The 23,790-nt window shown below is 30.8% G+C and overlaps 1 protein-coding gene across 3 annotated transcripts in view; it reads left to right on the top strand.

Annotated features, from left to right (window-relative positions):
• Nucleotides 1–23,790, top strand: part of hpo (serine/threonine-protein kinase hippo) — a 97,309-nt gene that overhangs the window by 50,830 nt on the left and 22,689 nt on the right. The window contains exons 9-11 of one of the 3 annotated variants that reach the window (XM_035362388.2): nucleotides 15,677–15,875; nucleotides 15,964–16,301; nucleotides 19,036–19,137. In XM_035362388.2, the coding sequence (XP_035218279.1) occupies nucleotides 15,677–15,875; nucleotides 15,964–16,301; nucleotides 19,036–19,116 (618 nt within the window). In that variant the 3' untranslated portion in view covers nucleotides 19,117–19,137. Of the gene's footprint in view, nucleotides 1–15,676; nucleotides 15,876–15,963; nucleotides 16,302–19,035; nucleotides 19,159–23,790 lie in introns of all 3 variants that reach the window. The other 2 variants (XM_035362387.2, XM_035362386.2) reach the window with 2 other exon arrangements.

Genomic DNA, 23,790 nt, shown 5'->3' with positions numbered 1-23,790 from the left:
CATGAATTAGTAGTGTTTGACAGTACAAATAGCAGAAGGAAGGTAACAGAACTAAAATTTCCAATTAATAAAATAATATTTGATTTTTTTAAATAGTAAGCAACTAAAAGTGCAATAATTATGGATTGCAGTATGTACTAGTAATGCTGATGGTTCTTAACACCATTTCTTTTGATTATATGTTAATGTATTTACTTATTTTTAGTTTCCACACTTTAGAATAGTGGTAGATTACAATGATTATTTCATGCACTCTTTATAATCAATAACTTTCCTTTTGTTACTGTACAGAAATAATTTAAATAACATAGTATAAAATAGTAAGCTAAGTATGCTAAAGTAAGCTCTTCGTTAAATAGCACACGATGAAAATTTTTGTTTCTATTTATTATGAATTTCTTTGTTATCACAAGCACATAAAAAGTAAGCGAAGAAAATAGAATATACTTAAATTTGATAAAAAATAAAACCTTCTTTCCAACATTCATTTATTGAGATAATCTAATAAACATACATAAAGGCAATATTTAAAAAAAACATGAAATGCACAATGTTTGGAAGAATAGATACCAAACGAAAAGTAGTAAATTTGCAATTTGCAATCAATAAAAAATATTTAGTGTTTTTTAATATTACACAATTAAATATCACATAATTATAGATTACAATACAGTACAAAGTCCGAAATCCGAACGTCCATTATCCAGAATGATCCAAAATCTGGACCTCAAAGCCATAAACTTTTTTTTTATGCTTTACACATGCGCATTTGATTTGCCTTCCATAATAAAACATGTGGAGATTCTCATTTAAAATTCCAATTCTTAATTTCACTTAGGCACTAAACAAAATACCTCATTATGGAAAAACAGTCATGTAAGCATACATTTTTTAGATTAAAATTTTGGCTCCATAGCTGAGTATCTGCTTGGCATACATCTCAAACATTCCATTCCATTTACCACTGTTATACTGGGCCTAGCCTGGGGGAATTTGCAGGCTTTTTGCCAGTTGTCTTCATAAATGGCATCCTAGAAGTAAATATATGTATAAAGGTGTCACAGAGACAAAATGTGAATAATAAAAAGAAAGGTGGCACATTGCCACTGTAGAATTTTACATCTTGGGGTGGTGTAACATATAATTCGAGTACAAGATGAGTTTACATACATTAAGAAGATACTAAAGATAATTTCAAATAGCAAAAAACATAGTTCCTCAGACGAAAGTTCCGATTAATGAGTCTTGATTAACATTCCAGCATGTGCTCTCGGCAATTTTACGTGAGCACGCATGAGTCTTATTTTTTAAGACATCCGTTATTTTACCGTTTTTGGCACGAAAAATGACAGAAATGAGTGAATAAATTTGTTAAGAAATAAAATATAAATCTTATTATTAATCTTATTATTGCAAAACATAAATATCATATTCAAATATAAGTAAATTATTTTTAAGTTCTTTTGTTAGTGAAATGAAAATGCAATGATGTATTTTATTATAGAAAATTTTAAATTTATTATTTAATAATTATATTTTAAAATTGAAGCTAATTTCAATATTCACCAAAGACAAGTATAGACAATAAAAAAGGAAAACACGTTGGTAGGAAAAAAAGGAAGTTTACAATTACTTACTTCTGCAAGGAATTTTACTTCATACTGGTTACAAAAACGCACTTTAAACTAACATTAATGTTTTTATTTATTTCTAAAAAATAGAAATAAAAGAAAATAAGGAATGGAAATCGCTATTGTTCTCCCATCAAAAGGTTTCCTTTTCTTCATCAGATAATTCTTGAAGAATCTGAGCAAAATCAGCTGTTTGCACATATTTTTTTGCCATGAAAACCGATATAAAATTTACAGAGCCAAATGTATTAAAATTAAAATAATACTTGGCAATTAATAACACAAAATTAAAAAATATTTGAGGAAAAAATATTCTCCGAATTTTAAAACACAACCATGTGCGTGTCGTAAATTTTATGAAAACGCTGCCACGTGGCACAAAAGCCCAGTTAAAAAAGAAAAAAGTCAAATGACTTCCTGTTGGCACATTCCATGATGTGGGGAAGGGTATAAAGGAGGAATAGAAATAACTTGAAGATGTCTCGGCTTCGATATTCAAAAAATGTGTTTTAAAAACTGAATTTGTTGTAAATTTTGTTCATATACACGCATGCTGGAAGGTTAAATATAAGATGTACAGTATTTATGTAAGAGAATCAAAGTCCATTTGGGAGCCTCGTCATGTGATGACAGAGTCCATGCCATTGGCTGTGGACTGAAATCTTGAATAATTACAATTTAAAAAAGAACTAAGATTTTATAATAAGAAAACATATTTTTTTGAAGGATGTAAGAGTCCCTAGTTAGTATATACAGTAAAAATTTCAATGAAAAAGTCCATATCAGTGCTGAAATATAATAAAAAACGTGAGCACTGGGGTGAGCTTTGTTAGTGGAAAGTTCATTAATCACAGAGTGCTCAGAATGATGCTGACCTGGCGAGTCATTATTTATTATATTTTGCTTTCATCATTGCATGTTTATCAATACATGACAGCTTCAGTAATAACTCATGCGGTGATGTCTAAACTTTTTTTTATATTAGTAAGTGAATAACAAGCATATGGCAATCTTTTATGCTAACATTACGCTTGGCGATGATCATAGACTTTTAAATGCTCTAAGAAATGTTGACAAGGAAAATTTAAATAAAATTATATTTTCATATGCTAAAAATAGATTTTGTTAATGAAACTCATAGGCCAAAAGATTACATTTAGTGCTATTTGAATTAAGAATATCTGATATGTTATTCACCATAAACCCAGAAGCGGCTGTATTTAGGGAAGACAAAATTTTTGGAATTTGGGCAGGCACCGGGATTAAGGGATGAGAAGTATTTTTTGATTTAGGGTAAGCACTGGGATGCAAAGTTTTAGGTGTAGTGAAAATTTAGAACTTAGGAAGGCATTTTGTAGCAGAATTTAGGACCCGTAGAGACTGCACCAGGCGGTATTTAGCGCTGGCCCTAGATAAAGATAAAATTATTTATTCAGGACTCAAATTAGTTTTAAGCATGTGCAAGAAATAAACGTAGGTATAGTAAATAACTAAACTAATTCAATTTAGGCTTAATTCAGTATGCAATAGGAGCAAAAGAAAATTTAATGAAACAACTTGGCTTTCGTCGCCAATCTTGTGATACCCAGCCAATAATGTATAACAAATGTTTAAGCTAGACTAAAATTATCTTTACTGATTCTAAGGCATTTCGTTAATGTAGCGGACTGCGCTGCTCACTAATCTTCTAGTTTGATCCACCTTATTATTTTTTGTAGACTGTTGTTATTACAGCAATTTTATAAAAGCTAAGCTTGAATTTTCTACTATGTCGAAAAGAGTTTCCAATTCTAGAGCTCCCAAGGGATCTACAAAGCGAAACCATGTTTCGATGTCCATTAAACATATAGTGGAATTGCTGCAAAAAAATTTATAAAGGCATATCCGAGAAGTATGGCATTGGAAAGTCAACTGTATATGACAAAAGAAAAAAGAACTTTTTGAATTTTTGTGGAAGCTACTTAAACAACTTACATTGAAAGAAATGTTTAATAAAGTAAACAAATAAATATTAAGCTTTTTTTTTTTTTGTAAATTTTGATACCCTTTAGATCATAATTGTTCTTTGTTTCATAAATTACGATTTCAGATTTTTAATTGTATAATTTCTGCATGCCATATTACCAGATTTAAATTGGTGATCTAATATCCGGAAAATTCCCAAATCCGAAATCGCCGAAGTCCCGACGAGTCCGGATTTCGGACTTTGTACAATATTTCATAGAAATGCTAATGTCTCTAACACTGTTTTTTTTTTTTTGTATCCTACATTTCATACACTGTTTAAAATCATTAACCTTTTCTGCATACTATACAAAAGACATATTATAGAATGTGCATTATTAATTTTAATGTATTGCTTTTTGTTATTATATATATCTAATTCATCTTCAGCAGTCATATTAAGTACTGGTACCAGTCCAAAAATTTCTTTGTATTCTGAAAATAATGAACATACCAGAACAGCTTGAATTGTTGCTTCTGTATTGATTGCATTTTCAGCAAAACTGGAAAGTGCCTTAAAATTGTATGCTATTTTTGGTTTTATATGAATTAATTCTGAGAAACAGCCTTTCAATATGAACACAATAATCGATTAATATGAATGATATACAATATAGCTCTTAGGACGTTATAGTCGAAGCACAACGTTAATCAGGGTATCCAAATATTGCACCGCTGGAACCACAGAGATTGGAGAACCCCACCTTATAACTTTTTAATCACCAGAAACACATAAAACACCAAAACACAACAGTATTTCACGAACACTATATTCACGATTAGCATTGTAGCATTTCTTGTACAGCAGATAATCATAAACAAAATAAGCACAAATTCTGCATTCTCTTGATGATTTCTCCTCAATTCAGAGGCTTCCAAACAGGAGCTCACAGTAATGGAACTTCACTCGCTGAAGGCAGTTGAACAGAACAATGGGAAAATTTACAATGCTTTCTTTGATTGACAGTGCATTACATTTACTTTTAATGTAAGCAATATTATTTATATCAGCCATTGCTTGATTCAATTTCAAACTTGAAGTAAGTCTTTTCAAATGCCTTACAGATGGCATCTTTACCCAAAGACTTGAAAATTTCTAGAATCTGAATTAATTCCGCAGTTGTTCGAATTTGGAAGGTAGCCAAAGCGCGCAGGTCTCGAGATGTTCGTTTATATCAGCATCCAGTAAATAATGTACAGGTCTGCTTCTCCTTCCGCCATATATATAGGACAGCCGTAAATTCGTCCTTACTTAAAAAATAAGAAATAAAGTCATATTTCAGTAGTGAAATAGTTGCTAACATGTGATTTGCAATGATTTCGGAAATATGATTTTTTTAGTGTATAAAATGCATAACTTAATAACTTATTTTATAGATTACTTTCATTTTTAAATATTTTTTTATAATATTTATAAAAAATATTTTAAGTATTAATTATTTTAACAAAATTTTAAACAAATATTTAGCATCTAATTTTAGTACTAATTAAATTTAATAAATCAAAAGTATTAATATTAAATTTACATTTCATTAGATGAATCTACCTTAGATTAATGTATTTAGATAAAATAAAGTAATGAAAGAAAGTAAATCTTATGTGAACATCCAGATTCTTGAAAGGGCAGATTTAATCTCTTTTCATTCTAAAAGTAATGCTGATGAACTATAAAAAATATGCTAAAACGACCACGTCTAAAAGTGGTCATATCATGACGTTTCAGTGGCGTCGACAAAATGCCAAGATGCAACGGCAAATATTTTTTGTCTTCACAATGTTGTAAAGACGTAAAAGTTACCACAACCACTTTGCAACCTCTTGGACTAGTTTGCAACATCGGGTGCTACTTGGGATGTCAACACCCATAACTGCAGAGTTTGAGCCAAACAAATCACTCATGTAATCTACCCTGTTCCATTGCATTATCCTAGAGTCACCATTTGGTGTGATATGACAGCTAGTTTCATAGTTGGAGCATTTTTCTTTGAAGAGCAGTCGAAAGCTGCACTGGTTGCATTCATTGTGACTGCAGCTCACTTAGTGTTAAGACGTTTTGTGGTATCTGAACTGCAGCAATGTGGCATTTTAGACACTAAATTTTTTATGCAGGATGGGGCTGAACTGCACCTTGGTACATGTGTCACACAGTTATGTAGGCAGTATTTCACAAATGAGCAGGTTATAGGCCAACACTTCTCCACTTCTTGGCCACTCTGGTCACCAGACCTCAACGTCTGTGACTTAACTCTGTGACTATAACTAACGTCTGTGACTATGGGGTTATCTCAAAAGCACGGTTTATGATGATATGTAAACAATTGGTCGAATTGAGACATGCGATACACCAACGTGACCGTAACATTCCTCCTGATATGCTGAGAATGCAGTAATACAATTTAACTTTCTTTTGAAAAATGGTGGATGCCACTTTGAACATGCTTTGTAACACATTTCAGAACTGATTAAACACATTTTAAAGCAATGTTTTTGTGTCTTTTTTGTTTAACAATATTGCATACAGCACCATTTCCCCCTAGTGATGACTTTTTTAATCTCTTTTTGGCAGACAATTAATTTCCATGATCTCCTTTACACAATTATTAAGTTTGATAACATTTGGTCCAGTAGTTTTCCTTTTCAAATAGGAACTTTATAACCACCCTGTTTATAGTCATAATTATGTTGTATTTTGATTTTACCTGTATATTTCTTCACATTAAAAATTTTTATGAATTCATATTTTGTGTTTTGATCCCTCCTTACTTTCAAATGAAAAATCAAGTTGATATCATTGTAAGTCTTCCTTTATTGCTGTATCTCAACTGAAGAGTGGCATATCAAATGTGAAATTTATCTCACCATTTCTTTCAGTGATATTAGTAAAGACTTCTGTTTTCTCTGTGGGGAAATTTCACTTGCATTATTATTTTCGTAAAATTGGTAATATTTATAAACAAATTTGGTTAGCGGCATGTGAGTAAATATATTCTTGTATGTATTGGGGATTCTGTCATCGGTGTTTATTCTGTTTCATCCTAAATTTTATTTTTTTCTCAGAAAGATTATTATCTTATTTTTATTTGGATATCAGATAAATTAATTAGGATGATGTGTTAAAGGGAAAACATTTCGTGAATAGCATATGACATTGATTGATAAAAATATAGCCAAAATCCTCAAATGGGATATGAAGAAGAGAATGATTACTCAGTATATTGCATGCTGCATAAAACAACGATAAGAATTGACAATAACCGAGAAGTTTAACTAATGCAGTATGCTAGTATTACAAAGCAGAGGAATGCATGTTAGATGAAAGACTTTTCATTGATAGTTGATTCACATTGCAGAAAATCAAGGCATCGATCTAGATTTTAAATAATGTTAGGGAAGTTAGTGAAGATGGTAAAGTGTGCCAGGCTGACCTTTTATGAGCCATCCATGTAGCTGTAAATAATTATTCCTTTTTGTTGTATGGCTGTCTTAAAGCAACTTACATCCTAAATTTTATTTTTTTAAACTGTTAATAGTTATAAATAAATTCTGAGGAGAGGGTGTGAATAAATATGTATGTTGGACAAATTTGACAAAATTAGAAAAATTCCCCAATTTGTCTTAGTCACAAGGAATGCAGATAAGTTTGTTGAATGTTTCTTGTGCAATATCTTATATTGACTTGGTCCATAGTTCATCACACAGGTAACTGATAAATTCTGCAAGGAATCAAATCTCGATTTTTCACTGTACTGTTTGATAATTAGCAGAACTTGAAATTTGTTGATTATATATTTGCAGTATTGGAATTCAAAACTTGGGAAAGATGTATTGGTAGTGAACTGCTGGGCCATATTAGGCATGAACATTTCAGCAAGCATAAAATTCATATTGAAATCATGCAATAGTACCTTGGATTATTTGCTGACAGGAACATATGATTCCATTGTTAATAAAGCTGTACTTCTGTTATTAGATAAGAAAATGAAGCAGATTAACAATTTTGAATTGCATAGTTTTGGCATTTCTAATTTTCACAATATCCACACTGCTGGAAAATTAAAATTATTTACAAATATAATAAATTTTCTAAACAAATTCCATTCCAGGTTTTGCTAAATTTTCATTAGGTAAAGATTTTATGGAGACTAGAGAATTTAAGAAGGAACTATATTTTTGATGAAGCAATTATTAGTTTTCTCTTGTAAAGATGTGTAACATAACTCTAGATTTGTTATCATCATCAAAAATATATTTTTAGAAAATCCTGCTAGGAAAGGAAGTAGATTTGTGAAAAGTAACTTTTATGGAAATACAGCTAAAATTTGAAAAGTTCTATTTATGCCATTGTGTCCATTATTATCTGTTTAATGTTGATTTTGTGTCTGAACAGTTTCTAAAAATTTTACAAGAAAATTCAACTCTCATGCATATCTTGTTAGTCAAATAATCAAAATTATTGATAAAGCCAATGAGTCATGCATTTTGTTAATGAAAATGCTCTTCAAGAAAACACTGGAAGGATTACTTGTTAATATAAAAGAAGCTGTGAATGTTAAAAATATTGATATTGCAGGGTTCGTACGGTCCTTAAAAGTCCTTAATTTTTTCAAAAATGATTTTTGGTCCTTAATTTTGGCCAAAATTAATAAACGGTCCTTAATTTTGCTCATTTGACATTTCTTATCATTTCTAATGATTGCCATTCTATGTGTGAATTGCGATTTCTCGTGAATATGGAATTAAAATTGCACTGCTCTTAACCAATCTGTTGGCGGATTTGCGTTGCAAACGATAAAAAAAAAAACAATTAGCTACCCGAACGAAAGTATCGGTGTCTGATTGGCTATTCACCCAATCTTTCGAAACAGGTGTTATCCATAAATTTAGGCAGATTGTGACGAAAGCGTGAAGCCGGAAGTTCTTTAAGAGGTGAAAGTGATGATGAAGGTGCTCGAGAAAAAAAAGGGGGGTCTGAAAATATTTGCCAAAATTAGAGCAATCCCAACCTGGAAGGCCATAACCTTTCCGACGCCAATAGGAACGAGATGCCTTGAAAGTGCATTTTCAATAAACTGTGGCTTCATCAAGCTGACTACAAAGACTGGATATTGATGGATGACAATCCTTATAAAGCTAAATGTGGTCTTTGTCTGAAACAAATTGAAATTTCTATAATGGGAGAATCAGCGCTGAAAATTCACATGAAAATTAAGTTTTGTTTTATCATTTCAATTTGTTTTTACACGGTTTTGCTTAGCTTAATTTCTGTGTTTGTTTCAATTAAGCCATAAATTAATTTTTTATCACCTTCTACGGAGTTTATTCTCTTTTGCACATACTATATGTATGGGATATCGGGATTATGAGTTTATTTCTGCAGAGGGTCTGTTATCGATTTCGCGGGAAATCTGTTGGCTCCATTTCGATTTTAGGTTGCCAAGGGCAAATTCGGTAACGCTAGCCGAGAAAAAGTGAAGTTTGGAAATACGTTTTGAAGCTTCAATAGACAATTAAGTATTTGGTTTAATCCTATGCTGTTGATAGTAATGCATTATTTTTGCTAATGGCGATACAAATATTAGTTGAAAACAACTAACTAATTAAAAAATTTTTAATATTTTTAAAGCTGAAAACAACTAATTGAAACTAATTTTCCTGAATTAACTAGACGCAAAATTAACTTTCATGAATTACTAAAGTTATTGGGTAGAAGTTTAACTGAAAATATACATTCCGTATTATATATATTTATACAGTACAAAGTCCGAGGTCGGAACTTCGGCGATCCCAGATTTGAGATTTTTACGGATATTAGATCATTTTAAATCTAGTAAGATGGCACGTAGAAATTATAAAATTGAAAATATGAAATCGTGATTAATGAAATAATGAAGCATTTATGATTTAAAGGCTATCAAAATTTACAAAAGAAAAGAGCTTAATATTTATATGTTTACTTTATTAAACATTTCTCTCAATGTGAGGTGTTTGATTTGTTTTCTCTGCTGATACTTTAGACTAATACTATAGACCTATAATTTCTTGTTGAGTTATTAAGTGCCATTGTTCAAGTCCTGTAATTGCTGTGTCGAGAATTCCGAATAACTTGTCAATCAAAATTTTTTCTCATTCATTAACCTCTCTGTTACTTTCTTCACTATCGGTAGCTGTATTTTCACTTTGTTCACTATCGGTAGCTGTATTTTCTGGATTTAGAACTATACTACAAATTTCGCCCTCTGTTAATTGATTGATGATTGGTCATTGATTGATTCATTGTCATCGCAATGAAAAACTTCTGTTTAACTTCCCTAAATTCTGCCGCCTGGTGTGGCCATGCGAGCTCTGGCGCTGGTTCTGGCTTTATGTGAATAACAAATCAGTTATTCTTAATTCAAATAGCACTAAATATAATCGTTTGTCCTATGAGTATCATTAACAAAATCTATTTTTAGCATAAGGAAAGAAATTTCTGTTAAATCTCCCCTTGTCAACATTTTACCGCATTAAACTTAAATCTGTAATCGGATAATACTCTGTTATTTGGCGTCGCTGCATGAGTCATCACTCAAGTTGTCATCCGTTGATAAACATGCGGTGATGAAAGCAAAATACAATAAATAATGATTTGCAATTTTGGCATTAAGGATATAAAATATTAGTTGCTGTAAAATTAACAAATGTTTCGGTATGAGATTATGCCAAGCAGATACGCAGCTATGGAATCAAGTTACTAATCACACAAATTTATGCTAAAATAATTATTTCTTCAATAATTAGATATTTTATTTAGCGCCAAACTGAGATTAAGAATCGGGATTTCCGGCATGTTTTTTTATGATGAGGGAAAAAAAATCTAATGCGCATGCGTAAAGCATACCCCTTCCCTCCAAAAAAGCCCTAAAAAATTGGTTGGTGGTGGCTTTGAGGTCCGGATTTTAGATCATTCCAGATATTGGATGTCCGGATCTCGGAATTTGTTCTGTATATATATATATATATAGTAAAAAATGTATATTTTCAGTATACATTTCTTATTATATATATATATACATTATATACATATATATGCGATACTTAATTTTACTAATGCCTTGCATGTAATGCCCCTTTTAGCTGCAAAACATCTTTCCTTTCTCAACGGCAGAGTTTCTTCTAACAGTATCATGAATTTTGTCAGTATCATGAAGTTAGAAGAACCATCTACTTCCGGAAAAGATGTAACTGCTAATTCAACATCAATAAGTGTAGAAAATAATAAAATCAATTCTTTCCTTTTCAAATCTGAAGTTACAGATGCAGAAATATTGTGGGCTTTTAATTGCATCAAAACCCACTATTCTTTTAAATCGTGCAATGATATTGGGCCGTTATTCACTAAAATGTTCCCGGATAGTTCCATTGCAAAATAGTTTTCATGTGGTGAAAAGGAATGTGCTTATATCTGTTATTTTGGTCTTGGCCCTTATTTTAAAACTTTTTTACTAAAGCATTGTAAAAATGCTGAGTTTTTTACATTACTATTTGATAGACTCTTAATCTGACAAATCAAAAGAAGCAACTAGATATGTATGTGAAGTACTGGCATCACGAAAATAAGGTCAGAACTCAGTACCTTACTTTTGCATTTATAGGGCATGCAACAAGTGAAATTATTTTATCCAAATTTTATGAATGTGTTGAAAAGCTAGACTTGTCAAAACTCTTACAAATATCAATGGATGGTCCTGCAGTAAACTGGAAATTTTATGATTTATTGCAACAGGACTTGACAAAGGAATATAACATTCAATGCTTGACATTAGGGACATGCCGTTTACACATTCTTAACAATGCTTTCAAGCATAGGATGTCATCCACTGGCTGAGACATTCCATCATTCTTATCCTCCTTATATTGGATTTTTAAAGATTCTCCTGCAAGACATGAAGCTTTATTAAGTATATCTGGCTTAAAAAAGCTACCTGTGAAGTTCTGCTTTTACCGATGGTTGCAAAATGTCCCAACAGTTGAAAGAGCCATTGAAATATGGGATGACTTGCCACTGTACATTAAAGAAGTTGAAATGGGGAAGTTTAAAAAAAATTCATCGAAATCCTTCTCAAATATTTTGGAGGCAACTAAAGATAAAACATTTCTTATAAAATTAAATTTTTTTCTCTCTCTGTCGAAAATATTATTGCCTTTCCTTTAATATTATCAAAGTGATAAACCACTTATTCCATTTTTTGCTGAAGATATCTTAAAACTTGTAAATGATTGCCTTCAGCACTTTAAAATTTTGAAACTAGAATATTCAAAAATAAGTAAAACAGAAAATCTTTATAAATTTAATTTTAATGATCCAAATTGTTATAATGATAAAAGTAAAGTTTATTTGGGATTCATTGCTGAGCAGTTAATGAATGATAAATGCTGCAAGAAGGACATTTCACAATCAGTTATTTTAATCTGCAAAATATTCTTACATTGTGATTATAATAGTAGTTGACTGTGTTTAAATAAATATCAAGTAAGTTAAATAATAATCATGTAAATCTCTAAGATAGTGACTGTTATTAGTGTAAAATACACTTATACATGTTTTTAAAGAAATTATGTTCCGAATTTAATGTTATCTTCTTCATAACTTGTAAGGAGTTAGTTTAATTTTCAAAATTGTTTTGTGGTAAGTATTAAAGTGAGTTTAATAATAGTGCATAATACACACTTCTGTTAGTTTCTTAAAGTGAAATTACAAGCATGAAGTCGGTTGTATGGATAATTGCTTTATTCTATTCGTTTTTTTGTTTGCTGATAGGTCCTTAATTTTTTCTTTGATGGTCCTTAAAAGTCCTTAATTTTCATGTAAGGAAATGTGTACGAACCATGGAGGTAGGAAGTAAGATGGAGTCGCCCTAAAAAAGTTTCTCCGTACCCTGCTCTGAAGCACCGGCGATCCCTACGTGGTGACCAAAACATTGGGTCATTTACCATTGAAATCTATGGGATTTGACGCGTTCGGGTGTAAATATTTTGTAATTACGTCGCAAATATACATATAAATGTATATATTTTCTTTTTCTACAACACTTCAGAGTCCTAAGTATGTGAAAACAACATATTTTTAAACAACATTTCATTCTGAATGGAATTAAATGCTATACTTTTTACAGGACAGTTTTCTCAGAATAGTTTAATTTGAATGAAATATTTTCACAAGTTTTCGTTAATTACATTAGAAAAAAAAATTAAGGTAATTCGATTTTATTCGGTTAAGGTACAAAAATTAAGATCAAAGTTTATTGTATTATTAATATTAAAATTATGCATCATTTCTTTTCTATTTATAGAGCTTCTTCCTAAAATACTTTCTTAAATAATACATGATTTTTTGGTTTCTGAGGCATCTTTTAAATCGAAAAATGTAAGTCAATTTATAATTAATGCTCTAGTCGGTTCATTTTAAATTAGAGAATTATTAGGAATTAGCGAAATACTTTAAATAAGTATTTCCTAATAATTAAATAGGTATTCCTAATAATTAAATAGGTATTAAATAGCATTTGACTTTCTCTGAACATTTCTGAAAGGGAATAAAATAAGTTTTTTTTTTTTTTTAAGTATTATTTAAAACTTGTAACTGAGTTATTATAAAATGTAAGGGGAATAATTCTTTTAATTATACTTATCAGATTTTTTTTTTACTCTTCATTTCAACAATACATATTCCAAAACTCTTTATTACGTTCTTAAGTGCACATCTCAAAACATTTGCTTTACAATACCTTTTAACAGATTGCTTTCCAATACGAACAATTCTTGCTTAAATAGTTTTATAACGTATTTGTCAACAGGATTTCAATTTATGTTTACAATTCAATATTAAGGTTATTATATATTTAGATAACATTTATAATCATTATAATTAGATACATTGAATCATTAGATTTCTTCACAGTACTTTCACAATTGTTTCACAATTGTCCGTCGATTACCCTATTTTCAAATTTTGAATAAGCTGTCTTGATGATGTAGCACGTTCGCATGGTCACATCATCTTGACCGCACATGGTACTTCCGCCAAATTCGCAAATGTATCCCTCTTCTGTTCTACACATTTGTGTAAAACTGTACATAATTTTACACAAATGTGTGATTCCAAATCAAGAGAAACCTAACTTGTCGGCATATCTGTGTGTATATTTATTAATTTTGATGAGGATTGCAGCATTTGATGGTAATTTTATTTTTAGTTAACCCAAATAAGAAAAACGTGTAAGCCCAAAGTGATTATTTTTCAGATATATAAAATTAAAACGATGGGTTTAAAATGAGCAGCAGTAAAGCCTCTGCTCTAAAAAATTTTAAAAGGTACATGTTACAATAATATATGGATGTGAAAAAAATTTGTTTTATTTAAAACATTTAGATGTTTGGAAAATAAAATAAAAGTAGCGAATACTCTATCAAGGGTATCGAAAGACGTATACAATTTTAAATGTACCGTAAGGTATTTTTCATTCTTTAAGCATAACATTTTTCTTAAAATCTATATTTTTGTAGTGCAACAACTTATAATTTTATAAAACAAATTCATAATCAAAATGGCTGTTGTTATCGAAAAATAACCAAGATGTGAGTTTTGCGTAAATGTCAGTAAACTATACAAATTGCTATTATCCATCACACTACGAATGTTTCTTTCATGCGAGAGTGTGCCTTTTTCGATTTCTATGGAACTGTCATGTGTCGAAATACTATCAGAATCTTGTCAAGCGAGCTTCTGAATGTAAACAAAGAACACCCCCTCTGGTGACCCAAGCTTCAAAGCAGTGCTTCACTTCTAGCGTGGAATGGCCCCTCCTCCCTTTCCTACCTCCATGGTATGAACCCTGTATTGGGAACAATAACTCAAGCCCTTTTTTTATCTCTTTCCCTCCTGAATTAGAGATAAAAGTTTTGTCTGATGCATATCTTTACTACATACCTCTAAGAAGAGTAGTTTTTAGAAATAAACTGCTGCTGTATTTATAAATTTTCTCTACTTATAAGGAAGGAACAAGTAAAATACGCAATATTCATTGGTAAGATGGTAAGCAAATTTCTTACCCCCAGTTATACTGTGAATAAACTCGTGTTTTAAAATATGTAAGTAAAAATAATTTTCTGATGGCCTTTTTTAGCTACAACTTTATTCTTAATAATTAATTTTTGATTTCATTCATTTAACAGTATTATTAATAAATAGATGTACCACTTTTTAGTATTTTTCTATAATAGACTCCTAAGGACTTTCAATAAGGTAAACCATTACACAAATTGATAGTTATTATCACTAGTAACTGTCTTCTCTCAAGCTTATAATTATTATCACCAGTGTGTGTCTTCTATAACATGAGCACTTCCACAGAAGATCAGAACTGCCTGAAATATTGGTGATCCTAAATGGGTTTACTGTATGAAAAGCTGATGGTTTTGTTAAATATGTTACCATTTTGTTTCATTTAGTAGTTAATAGTAGCTTAATGTATAAGTAAAGCATAAAGAAGTTATCTTGTTTGTTTGATTAAAAATCTAAAAGTATAGATGTAGCATCCTCAATGTTTCTTCTTCATCTTATCTTTAATTTCTGTACATTTTAATTTTCGTATGATGGCAACATAGGACTGTTGCCCAGCAACAACTGGTAGATTTTTTTTTTTTTATTTGATTTGATAGAAAATAAACAAGTAGTGTTCTTTTTCTCAAGTCATTGGGTCATCTGATTTTATTCATTTAAAGAGTTAAAAATGTACTACAGGTAAAAGATTAACATTAAATATTCACTTCAAGTAGTTAACAGAAATTTAATGTATAAGTAAAGCATAAAGAATTTATCTTGTTTGTACGATTAAAAAATTTAAATGCATAAATGAAATCTTAATAATTTGAATGCGTTGTTTACATTACTTTATTCTTACCATTTAATTCCTATAAACCACATTATATTTAATTAGAGCAAGTATATTACATTGAAAAATAACTTAGATTCAAATTTAAATTCCAGATTTTTCTTTTTGCAGGATGATGATGAAGTCGACTCTAGAACTATGGTTGAGTTCATGGGAGACTCAGGCACATTAGTGCCAAGCAATAATGAATCTGGCACAATGATTGCTCATAGTGATAGTAATACTCTAGTAGCAAATAGTGATATTGAATCAGATCTAGGTACTCTTGTAATCAATAGTGATGGAGAAGATGATGATTCTACTATGAAAAGTGAGATTCATAAACCACTTAAAACATTTCTTTATTAATTATTATTAAGAATTCAGAATTATGCATTCATGCATTTTATTGTTTTTAGGGCATGATACAGCTCCTCCTGGTGAAAAGAAAGAAAATTACCGTCCATATTTCTTGGATCATTTTGATAAGAAAGAAAAGGAACAGCAGCACAGAAATGAGCTTTGTCTAAATAATATCTCCACACCTCTGCCTCATACAGGAACACCCCATCCAAATCATTTTCAACAAAATGCTTTAAAATCAAACTCGCAGAATAAACTCTCACAAACACCTGAAAGGCGGTTTTCTAATCATTTGCAGCGACAACTCAGTCAGATTAGTAGTGTTGGGCCCTCTGCTGTTTTACATGAACCAGCCAAATTTCAACGTTCTTTTACTGAAGGTGATTTTGATTTTGTAAGTATAACTTTTAAAATATTTCTTGAAGATGCTACAATTAGTTCATATTTAACCTTACATAGATTAAAAATCCCATGGAAGTGCTTACTTTTTGCATTTGAAAATATTAATATTTTATGTATATCTGATAAAAGCAACTATTCAGATTGCTTAAATTTACTAATTAAATCCATACTCCTATTAAAATAGTACTTTCATGTAATTGTTACGTTGAGAATGATTCAATCCATGCTCAAGAATGAAATGTGATGAAAAATCCATACAAAATCTTTATCGCATTATTTATATATTTAGAAGTATCTGGCTCTTGCTTTGGCCTTCTTGCTTTCTAATGCTTCTGAGTTATAGATTTAAAGTAGTGAAGTGCAGATCATGTGTTTAAATGTTCTTTGTCAATGGGTTGTCCAGAGTCCCAAACAAAATATACTGGAGAATTGAGTGTTATGTAAACAGATAAATATTAAAGTAATCATGTCTAGTCAAAAGGTGGAATGATACCATGGCTGTAGCACAAGAATTTAGGATATTACATTCTTTGTCCAGTAGACTTTGCCAAGCCGTTTCTTTAGCTTTTATGTGCAAATCTTGCTCAATTCTATATTTATCAATCTCTTAACAAAATGAAAGTTCTTAAAATTTCTGGATTTTGAGGGCAGCCGTTCCTTTCATTGCCAGGAAATCTGAACTCTCATTTACTTCTTAACAATGAGCAGGGACCCACTCTAATGCTGTTGAGTCGGTAAGAGCATTTAAAAGATTCTGGCAGTAATGAGTCACAAGTTCTAAAGAAACTGAATGAATGATCTAGAGGTTAAGAAGATACAGGCTTTGAAGAGGACCTATGTTAGTAAATCCATCACTAATGCATATAAATTGCCGTCAGTATATATCTGAATGCACTGATTTTCAAGAAAATAGCTCTCAATCTATTGTGTCTCTCAACCAAATTTTTATTATGTAAACAATATGTTACATTTTCATTGCATGCTGCATATTTTTGTTCCACTTGCCCATATGACTTACTTCTATATTTTTTTATTATCCACACCTCCACTGAAAAGTAGCAAAACCCATTGGGATTTTAGGGAGTATTTGAAAACTCATTGATTTGCCAAGCTAATGCACGAAAGGCAACAGCCATTTCCAAAATGGCACCACACTTAAGAATTCCATACAAGAGGTGTTAATCAATAAAATTAAAAGTCAGATTACTTCTCCTTATTCTCAATGTATTTTACTTTGAAGAAGAAATCTAGTAGATAAGAGTGCTGAAAGGTGGTAGTTCTTTATAGTTCAACTCCTGGCGCATGAGCTTGCTGCTTGGAGTTTTTATGGTTGTCTTCATTTATAACATAAATATGAGTCAGTTGAACTTAGAAAGTCTTCCATGAAGGTATCAGAGGTAGATAATAGTCAGGCCTAGGCCAGACGACAGTTGAGTATACTGCTATAATCAACTAACCAACCATCCTGAAGAGTAATGAGGGCACACAGATTTCCATCAAATGTTTGTTGTAGGGCAGTTTACATCGTGAAGGATTGTGGAGAAAAGTCATAAAAAATAGATGCTCTGATCTGCAGATCTATCACCAGAGCTGCATAATCACCCATATGTACACAGATAAAGTCCTACATCTCAGAGTAAGGCTAAGAGTCTGTAGCCAGTAGACTATAGTTTTCAAATTCATTCTGATAAATTAACAGCTTGAAGGTATTTGTGATTTAATTTGCCAGTGAGCATTCTGCAGTTCACTGTTTTTATTCTGATGAACATGTAATTTGCTGTTGAAAGGCAGCTAGCTATTCTTGCAAATAGCTCATCATTAACATTCTTTTTGGTGAAACAGCATAAATTTCTTTTTCAGATTTTGGTCTCATGAATTTTGTGAGACATTGTAGTCAATTTGTCTAAATTTTCATCACTTACAAGAGAACTATTTTTTTTTATAAAATCAGGCTATTTATCCAGCCATAAAGGTTTTAGCTCTTTTTTCCGGAAAGTCATTTGTAGATATACTTCATTTTCTGCTAAAGCTGACTTAGCTGATAATTTCCTTGTTCTAATCCAGTAACCAGACGCTGAATTTATTTATTTTCATTTTCTTTGAAAATATTTAAAAGTCTGTCACTATATAATATGTATTAGGCTTAGTGTCTTTAATAATGCCCCATATATTTTCAGCATCGAGCTGGGATAGTAAATAACTGAATATAGCTTCTTCACTGGTGATTATTTTTTAAACTGGGCTTCACTTGGTGAAAACAAATATCCGGTTATTTTTGACAAATTAAATGGATTTTTAATGCTTACTTTATTTGCTTCAGCATCCATTAATGTAGTTGTTTCTGTTTTGCTTTCTGTAGTCATATTAAATAAAGTTGAATGTTACGGTTTGCCAGTTGTTCGTTCTTAGCTGATACTACGTAATAAAATGCAGATAAAGGCTAACTACCACAACGGGTATTTTACTGAACTACAAAGAACATTGCTATATTAATATCAAATCTTTTATTTTTCAACTCTGGTTGCAAAACTAATTTTTTTCTCTTAAAAACAAAACATTGGATTCTAAAACAAAATCAGTATTGCCACAAAAAGATAATACAGTAATATGCAAAATGAACATTTATAATTATCTGAATATTTGTGAGTTACTTTTAAATTATTTACATTTTATGCCGTTACATTTACACATTTTATAATGTTATAACTGTTTTTTTTTTTTTTCAGAATAATGGAGGTGCTGTAATTTATCTTTTTTGTAATCATGTATCACTCTGTAGACATGATTTGGTAACATTCTGTAGCTGACTTTTTACAACAGAACTGGAAGTAAATGATGGTTCTAATCTGGTAGCATGGCAATTTCATTTCAGACATCTTGTACTTAATGATAACGATATTTTTTTTATAAATTTTCGCATCACAGTGTTCTAAAGCAATTCTCTTTGAAATGCCAAAAATAGTTTGACAAAATATGGCTAAACATGCCAACGGGAACTGTCTGCGCAGAGCAGATTTGCAGTGGCGGGATACTTTCGTTAAAACCCGATACATTTAAAATTAAGATTTCAAGGGGGTAATGCATCTCTGTCTTATAAAAGTCAGTGTATTTCATAGGCCTTATCCGTTTATGAAAGCGTGCAAAACATGAAAAATTGGCAGAAATGTTGCCAGTCATTCCTGCAAAAGTTTAAAGGAACATCCCCCCCAAAATGAAATGTATGCCCCCAAAATTATAAGTTTTGTGGGTAAATCACCAATAATTATAACAGTATTATTTATTTAAAAGAGATCTACATTGTAATTAGAATACATAATAATATTATCATTATAATCTCTAAGATATATTCATTTATACTTGAATGTATTTTGAAATCTCCTTGCTCTTATTGTGGTCCATTGTTACTTTCTAGACTTAAAATCCTTTAATGCTGCATAAATGGTTGTTTGCTACAGCTTGCAATTTGTTGACGTTGTTACCGTTCTCATTATATTCATGATTGTTCAGTCCTTCCCATGTGTAATGATCTTCAGAACCATTAAGACCATTAGATATCCTCATTTTCTTAAAGCTTTTCACTATTACTGCTTCATTAATCAGAGCCCATGCATCCAAATTTCACAAGAAGATCTATTAGATAAAAACAATCACTTCATGGACAAAACCAACTTAAAATTTAGAACTCATTTCCAAATACCTTGAGGAAAGGGAAGATTATGTGAATATTTAAAATATTTTCAGTACCTTGTACTAAAAAATTGGGGGAGGGGGAATATGTGAGTAAATACAATACAGTACAAAGTCCGAGCAATGAGTCCGGATTTGGGATTTTTCCGAATCATCAGTTTATAGTTTGTAAGATAGCATGTAGAAATTATAAAATTAGAAATATGAAATCGTGATTTATGAAATAATGAAGCTTTTATCATCTAAAGGGTAAGTAAGGTAACAAAATTTACCCCCCCCCCAAAAAAACTGGATCTTTATTTGTTTACTTTATTAAACATTTCTTTCAGTCGTTTCTCTTCAATTCTGTAGACAGACATAATTTCTTATTCAGATAAAAAGTTTCATTGTGCAAGTTCTGTAATTGCTGTGTCAAGAATTCTGACTAACTTGTCAATTGAAAATTTTTTTCGTTTTCAGTAATCCCTGTCACTTTCTTCACCATCGTTAGCGGTATTTTCTGAATCTAGAACCATACTAGAGATTTCACCATCTGTTCATTGATTATTGGAGCATTGTCATCACAATAAAAAACTTCTCTTATATCATCGTCATTTATTACCGATTCTCCACATTTTTTTAACTCTCCAAGCGTTACGGGTTCAGCTCGAAAATTTCAAAGTTCCTCAAAATGTGATGAATAAGTGGTATTTTCTTGATTTTAATTAAAAAATTACTCTTTCATTTTGTACCTTGAATCCTTTTCTTCCAATATACACCCAAACCGAATAAAAAGTTCTTTAATTGGGAAATTGAACCTTTGGTTTACGATATCCGAAAACCTTAACATTTGTGGCTATCATGTTCATCAACCTGAATATGAAATATGCTAGCTGGCCATAAATTATGCCAAGCAGTTTTTAAAGTATCTGAAGACACATCCTCGCACGATTTTGCGATTCTCCACAAAGCAGATTTTACGCTAAAATGCTTCGAAAAATTTTTAATAGTCTTCCCATTATTCAAGAAATTTAACATGGATTTTAAAAATTCTACTTAATATTTGCATTTCAGCATGTGCACTATTCCAATATCCATAGGCTGAATGATTGACACAATTTGGAGGAAAGAATATGGATACATTATATCTTTCACTAAAACTCTAAGTGAAGTATGAGCTGATCAGTTGTCTACAGTCAAGACGATTTTTGCATTATCATGTAAACCAATCGAATTCTACCGAGCCTCATTTTGTGGTACATATTGCCAGAAAAGACCAGCTTCATCAACATTGTAAATTTGTTCTGGAGATAACTTTTAACTATTAATGAGTTCAATGTATTCATTTGCAAATAGTTCTGTATCATTTTAACCTGAAATTCTGAATTGCCTTATACCAAGGCGATTTTTAAATTTGGTTAACCAACCTGTCGAATATGTGCACTCAGTTTTTAAGTTCATTTCTTTGTGAAATATTTTAGCGTGCGCCATTATCATTTGACCCGTCAATGGTACGCCCTCGCTGCGATGCTGTCTTATCCATTAAATTATCATTATTTTTGTTGTATTCAATTATCATCTTCACTTCTAGCATAACGAATAATTTTCCTGTTATTCGTTGTGAGCAGAGTGTCATAATCCACAAAAAATTAAAAAAGGTCCTTTTTCTGTTATGTCATACAGTTGACAGTTATGTCATATACAGTTCCACTTCTTGTTTAATGGACATTGAAACATGCTTTCACTTTATAGATTCTATTGTAGCTCCAGAATTAGAAACTCTTTTCAACATTATCGAAAGTTGAAACTTTAACTTTCATCAGATTACTATAATAAAAACAGCCTGCAAAAAGTGATTAATATTAGAGATATAAAATATTAGTAGGTGTAAAATCAACAATCCCAAACATTCTATCTAGAATAATGTGATTAAGATGTATACCAAGCAGATACGCAACTACAGAGCCAAATTATCATTCACACAAATTTATGCTAAATTATTGTTTCTTCAATAATGGGGTATTTATTTAGTGCCGGAGGGAAATTTAAGAATCGGGACTCTCCACATGTTTTATCTATAAGGGGAAAAAATCAAATGTGCATGCATAAAGCATTTTAAAAAAAGGTTGTTGGCGGTTTTGAGGTCTGGATTTTAGATCATTCCGGATATTGGATGTCTGTATCTCAAAGTTTGTACTATATTTCGTTGAAAAATTTTTGGGCTGATCTTTGGAATATGGTAAGAGGTAGTTTGGCGAAATTTTGGAGGCGATAAAGGTTACTACCTAGGACTTTGGTAATAATGTGAAAAGCACTCAGTTCCGATTACGCATTATTTTGTGTGAGGGAAATAAGAGATCATAAGATGTGTCATGTGACATTAATGGACGAATTACAGTTCTTTAATCGGAAAGGGGGGGTAAATTTGGAAAAATTATTTTGTGTTAAGCTTCATTGTGTGTTGTGTGAAATAGTGTTGATTAATTTTCGGATTGCATGGCGCTATGTAAAGTGAATTCTAAATTTTTAATACGTAATAATTAATAAGTTGACTACTGGATTTCGGATTTAGAAATTAGCAGTAGTACTGCAGCCGATTGGAATGTGTTGGGAAGTGTGCGTGCCACGTAATGAAGATTCTGAAGAAGATTAGGTAAGTTAGTATTTTTAATCATTTGAGGATATTATTTTTATGCATTGTTCTAAATGTAAGGAGTAAATAAATTAAAATGGTATTATTGGAAAATTGTTATTAGCAATGATTTAGTTTAAAGTAATTAGGATTGTAATCTAATTTTTATTAATTTAATGTATGTGCTTATTTATATTTTAAGTAGTGTTTTTTAATTTAATGATCGTGATTTTGTGAGAGTATTTTGGAATACGTTTGAGTAGTATACGTTGAGTATTTTCATGCATTTTCTTGAAATTTTTCTAATTTATGAGAAAAAAGCAGTGTACATGGATATAGTGAAGAGTGCGCAGTGCCATTTTTGTGCAATTCTGGGATTCTTTTTAAGTAAAAATAAGTCGACGTGTACATGGTTTAGTGATATTTTAATTAAATGATAGTTATTTTGTGAATTTTATGTTTGTAGGAATTTGGTATACGTTTCAGTTGAAGTAAACGTGTATGGAAATAATTTAAATATTTGACACTAAGTATTTGTAACTATTTTTAATGTTTGTGTATAAATTCGTTGCTGACGTTTATATTATAATAGATAATTTAGAGGTAAAAGTGTTGGGATATTTTATTTATTTTATACTTGGAAATGTTCATTCTTGGAAAAAGTATATACTTTTTCGCGATCAAGTAATTTCATATATGTTCATTTTACCGGATTTAAAGATTCACAAAATTTTCATGCATTTTCGTGAAATTTTTCTAATTTATGACAAAAAAGCAGTGTACATGGATATAGTGAAGAGTGTGCACAATGCCATTTTTGTGCAATTCTGGGATGTTTTTTTTAAGTAAAAATAAGTCGACGTGTACATGGTTTAGTGATATTTTAATTAAATGATAGTTATTTTGTGAATTTTATGTTTGTAGGAATTTGGTATGCATTTCAGTTGAGGTAAACGTGTATGGAAATAATTTAAATATTTGACACTAAGTATTTGTAACTATTTTTAACGTTTGCGTATAAATTCGTTGGTGACGTTTATAATATAATAGATAATTTAGAGGTAAAAGCTTTTGGATATTTTATTTATTTTATACGTGGAAATGTTCATCCTTGGAAAGGGTATATACTTTTTCGCGATCAGGTAATTTCATATATGTGCTTTTTACCGAGTTTAAAGATTCA

This window comes from Stegodyphus dumicola, chromosome X2 (genome assembly GCF_044657685.1).
Source record: "Stegodyphus dumicola isolate Sdum_Otavi_A_Nest chromosome X2, ASM4465768v1".
Lineage (NCBI taxonomy): Eukaryota > Metazoa > Arthropoda > Arachnida > Araneae > Eresidae > Stegodyphus > Stegodyphus dumicola.
Note: the sequence above shows the minus strand (reverse complement) of the source record. Positions and strands in the feature narration are given on the sequence as shown.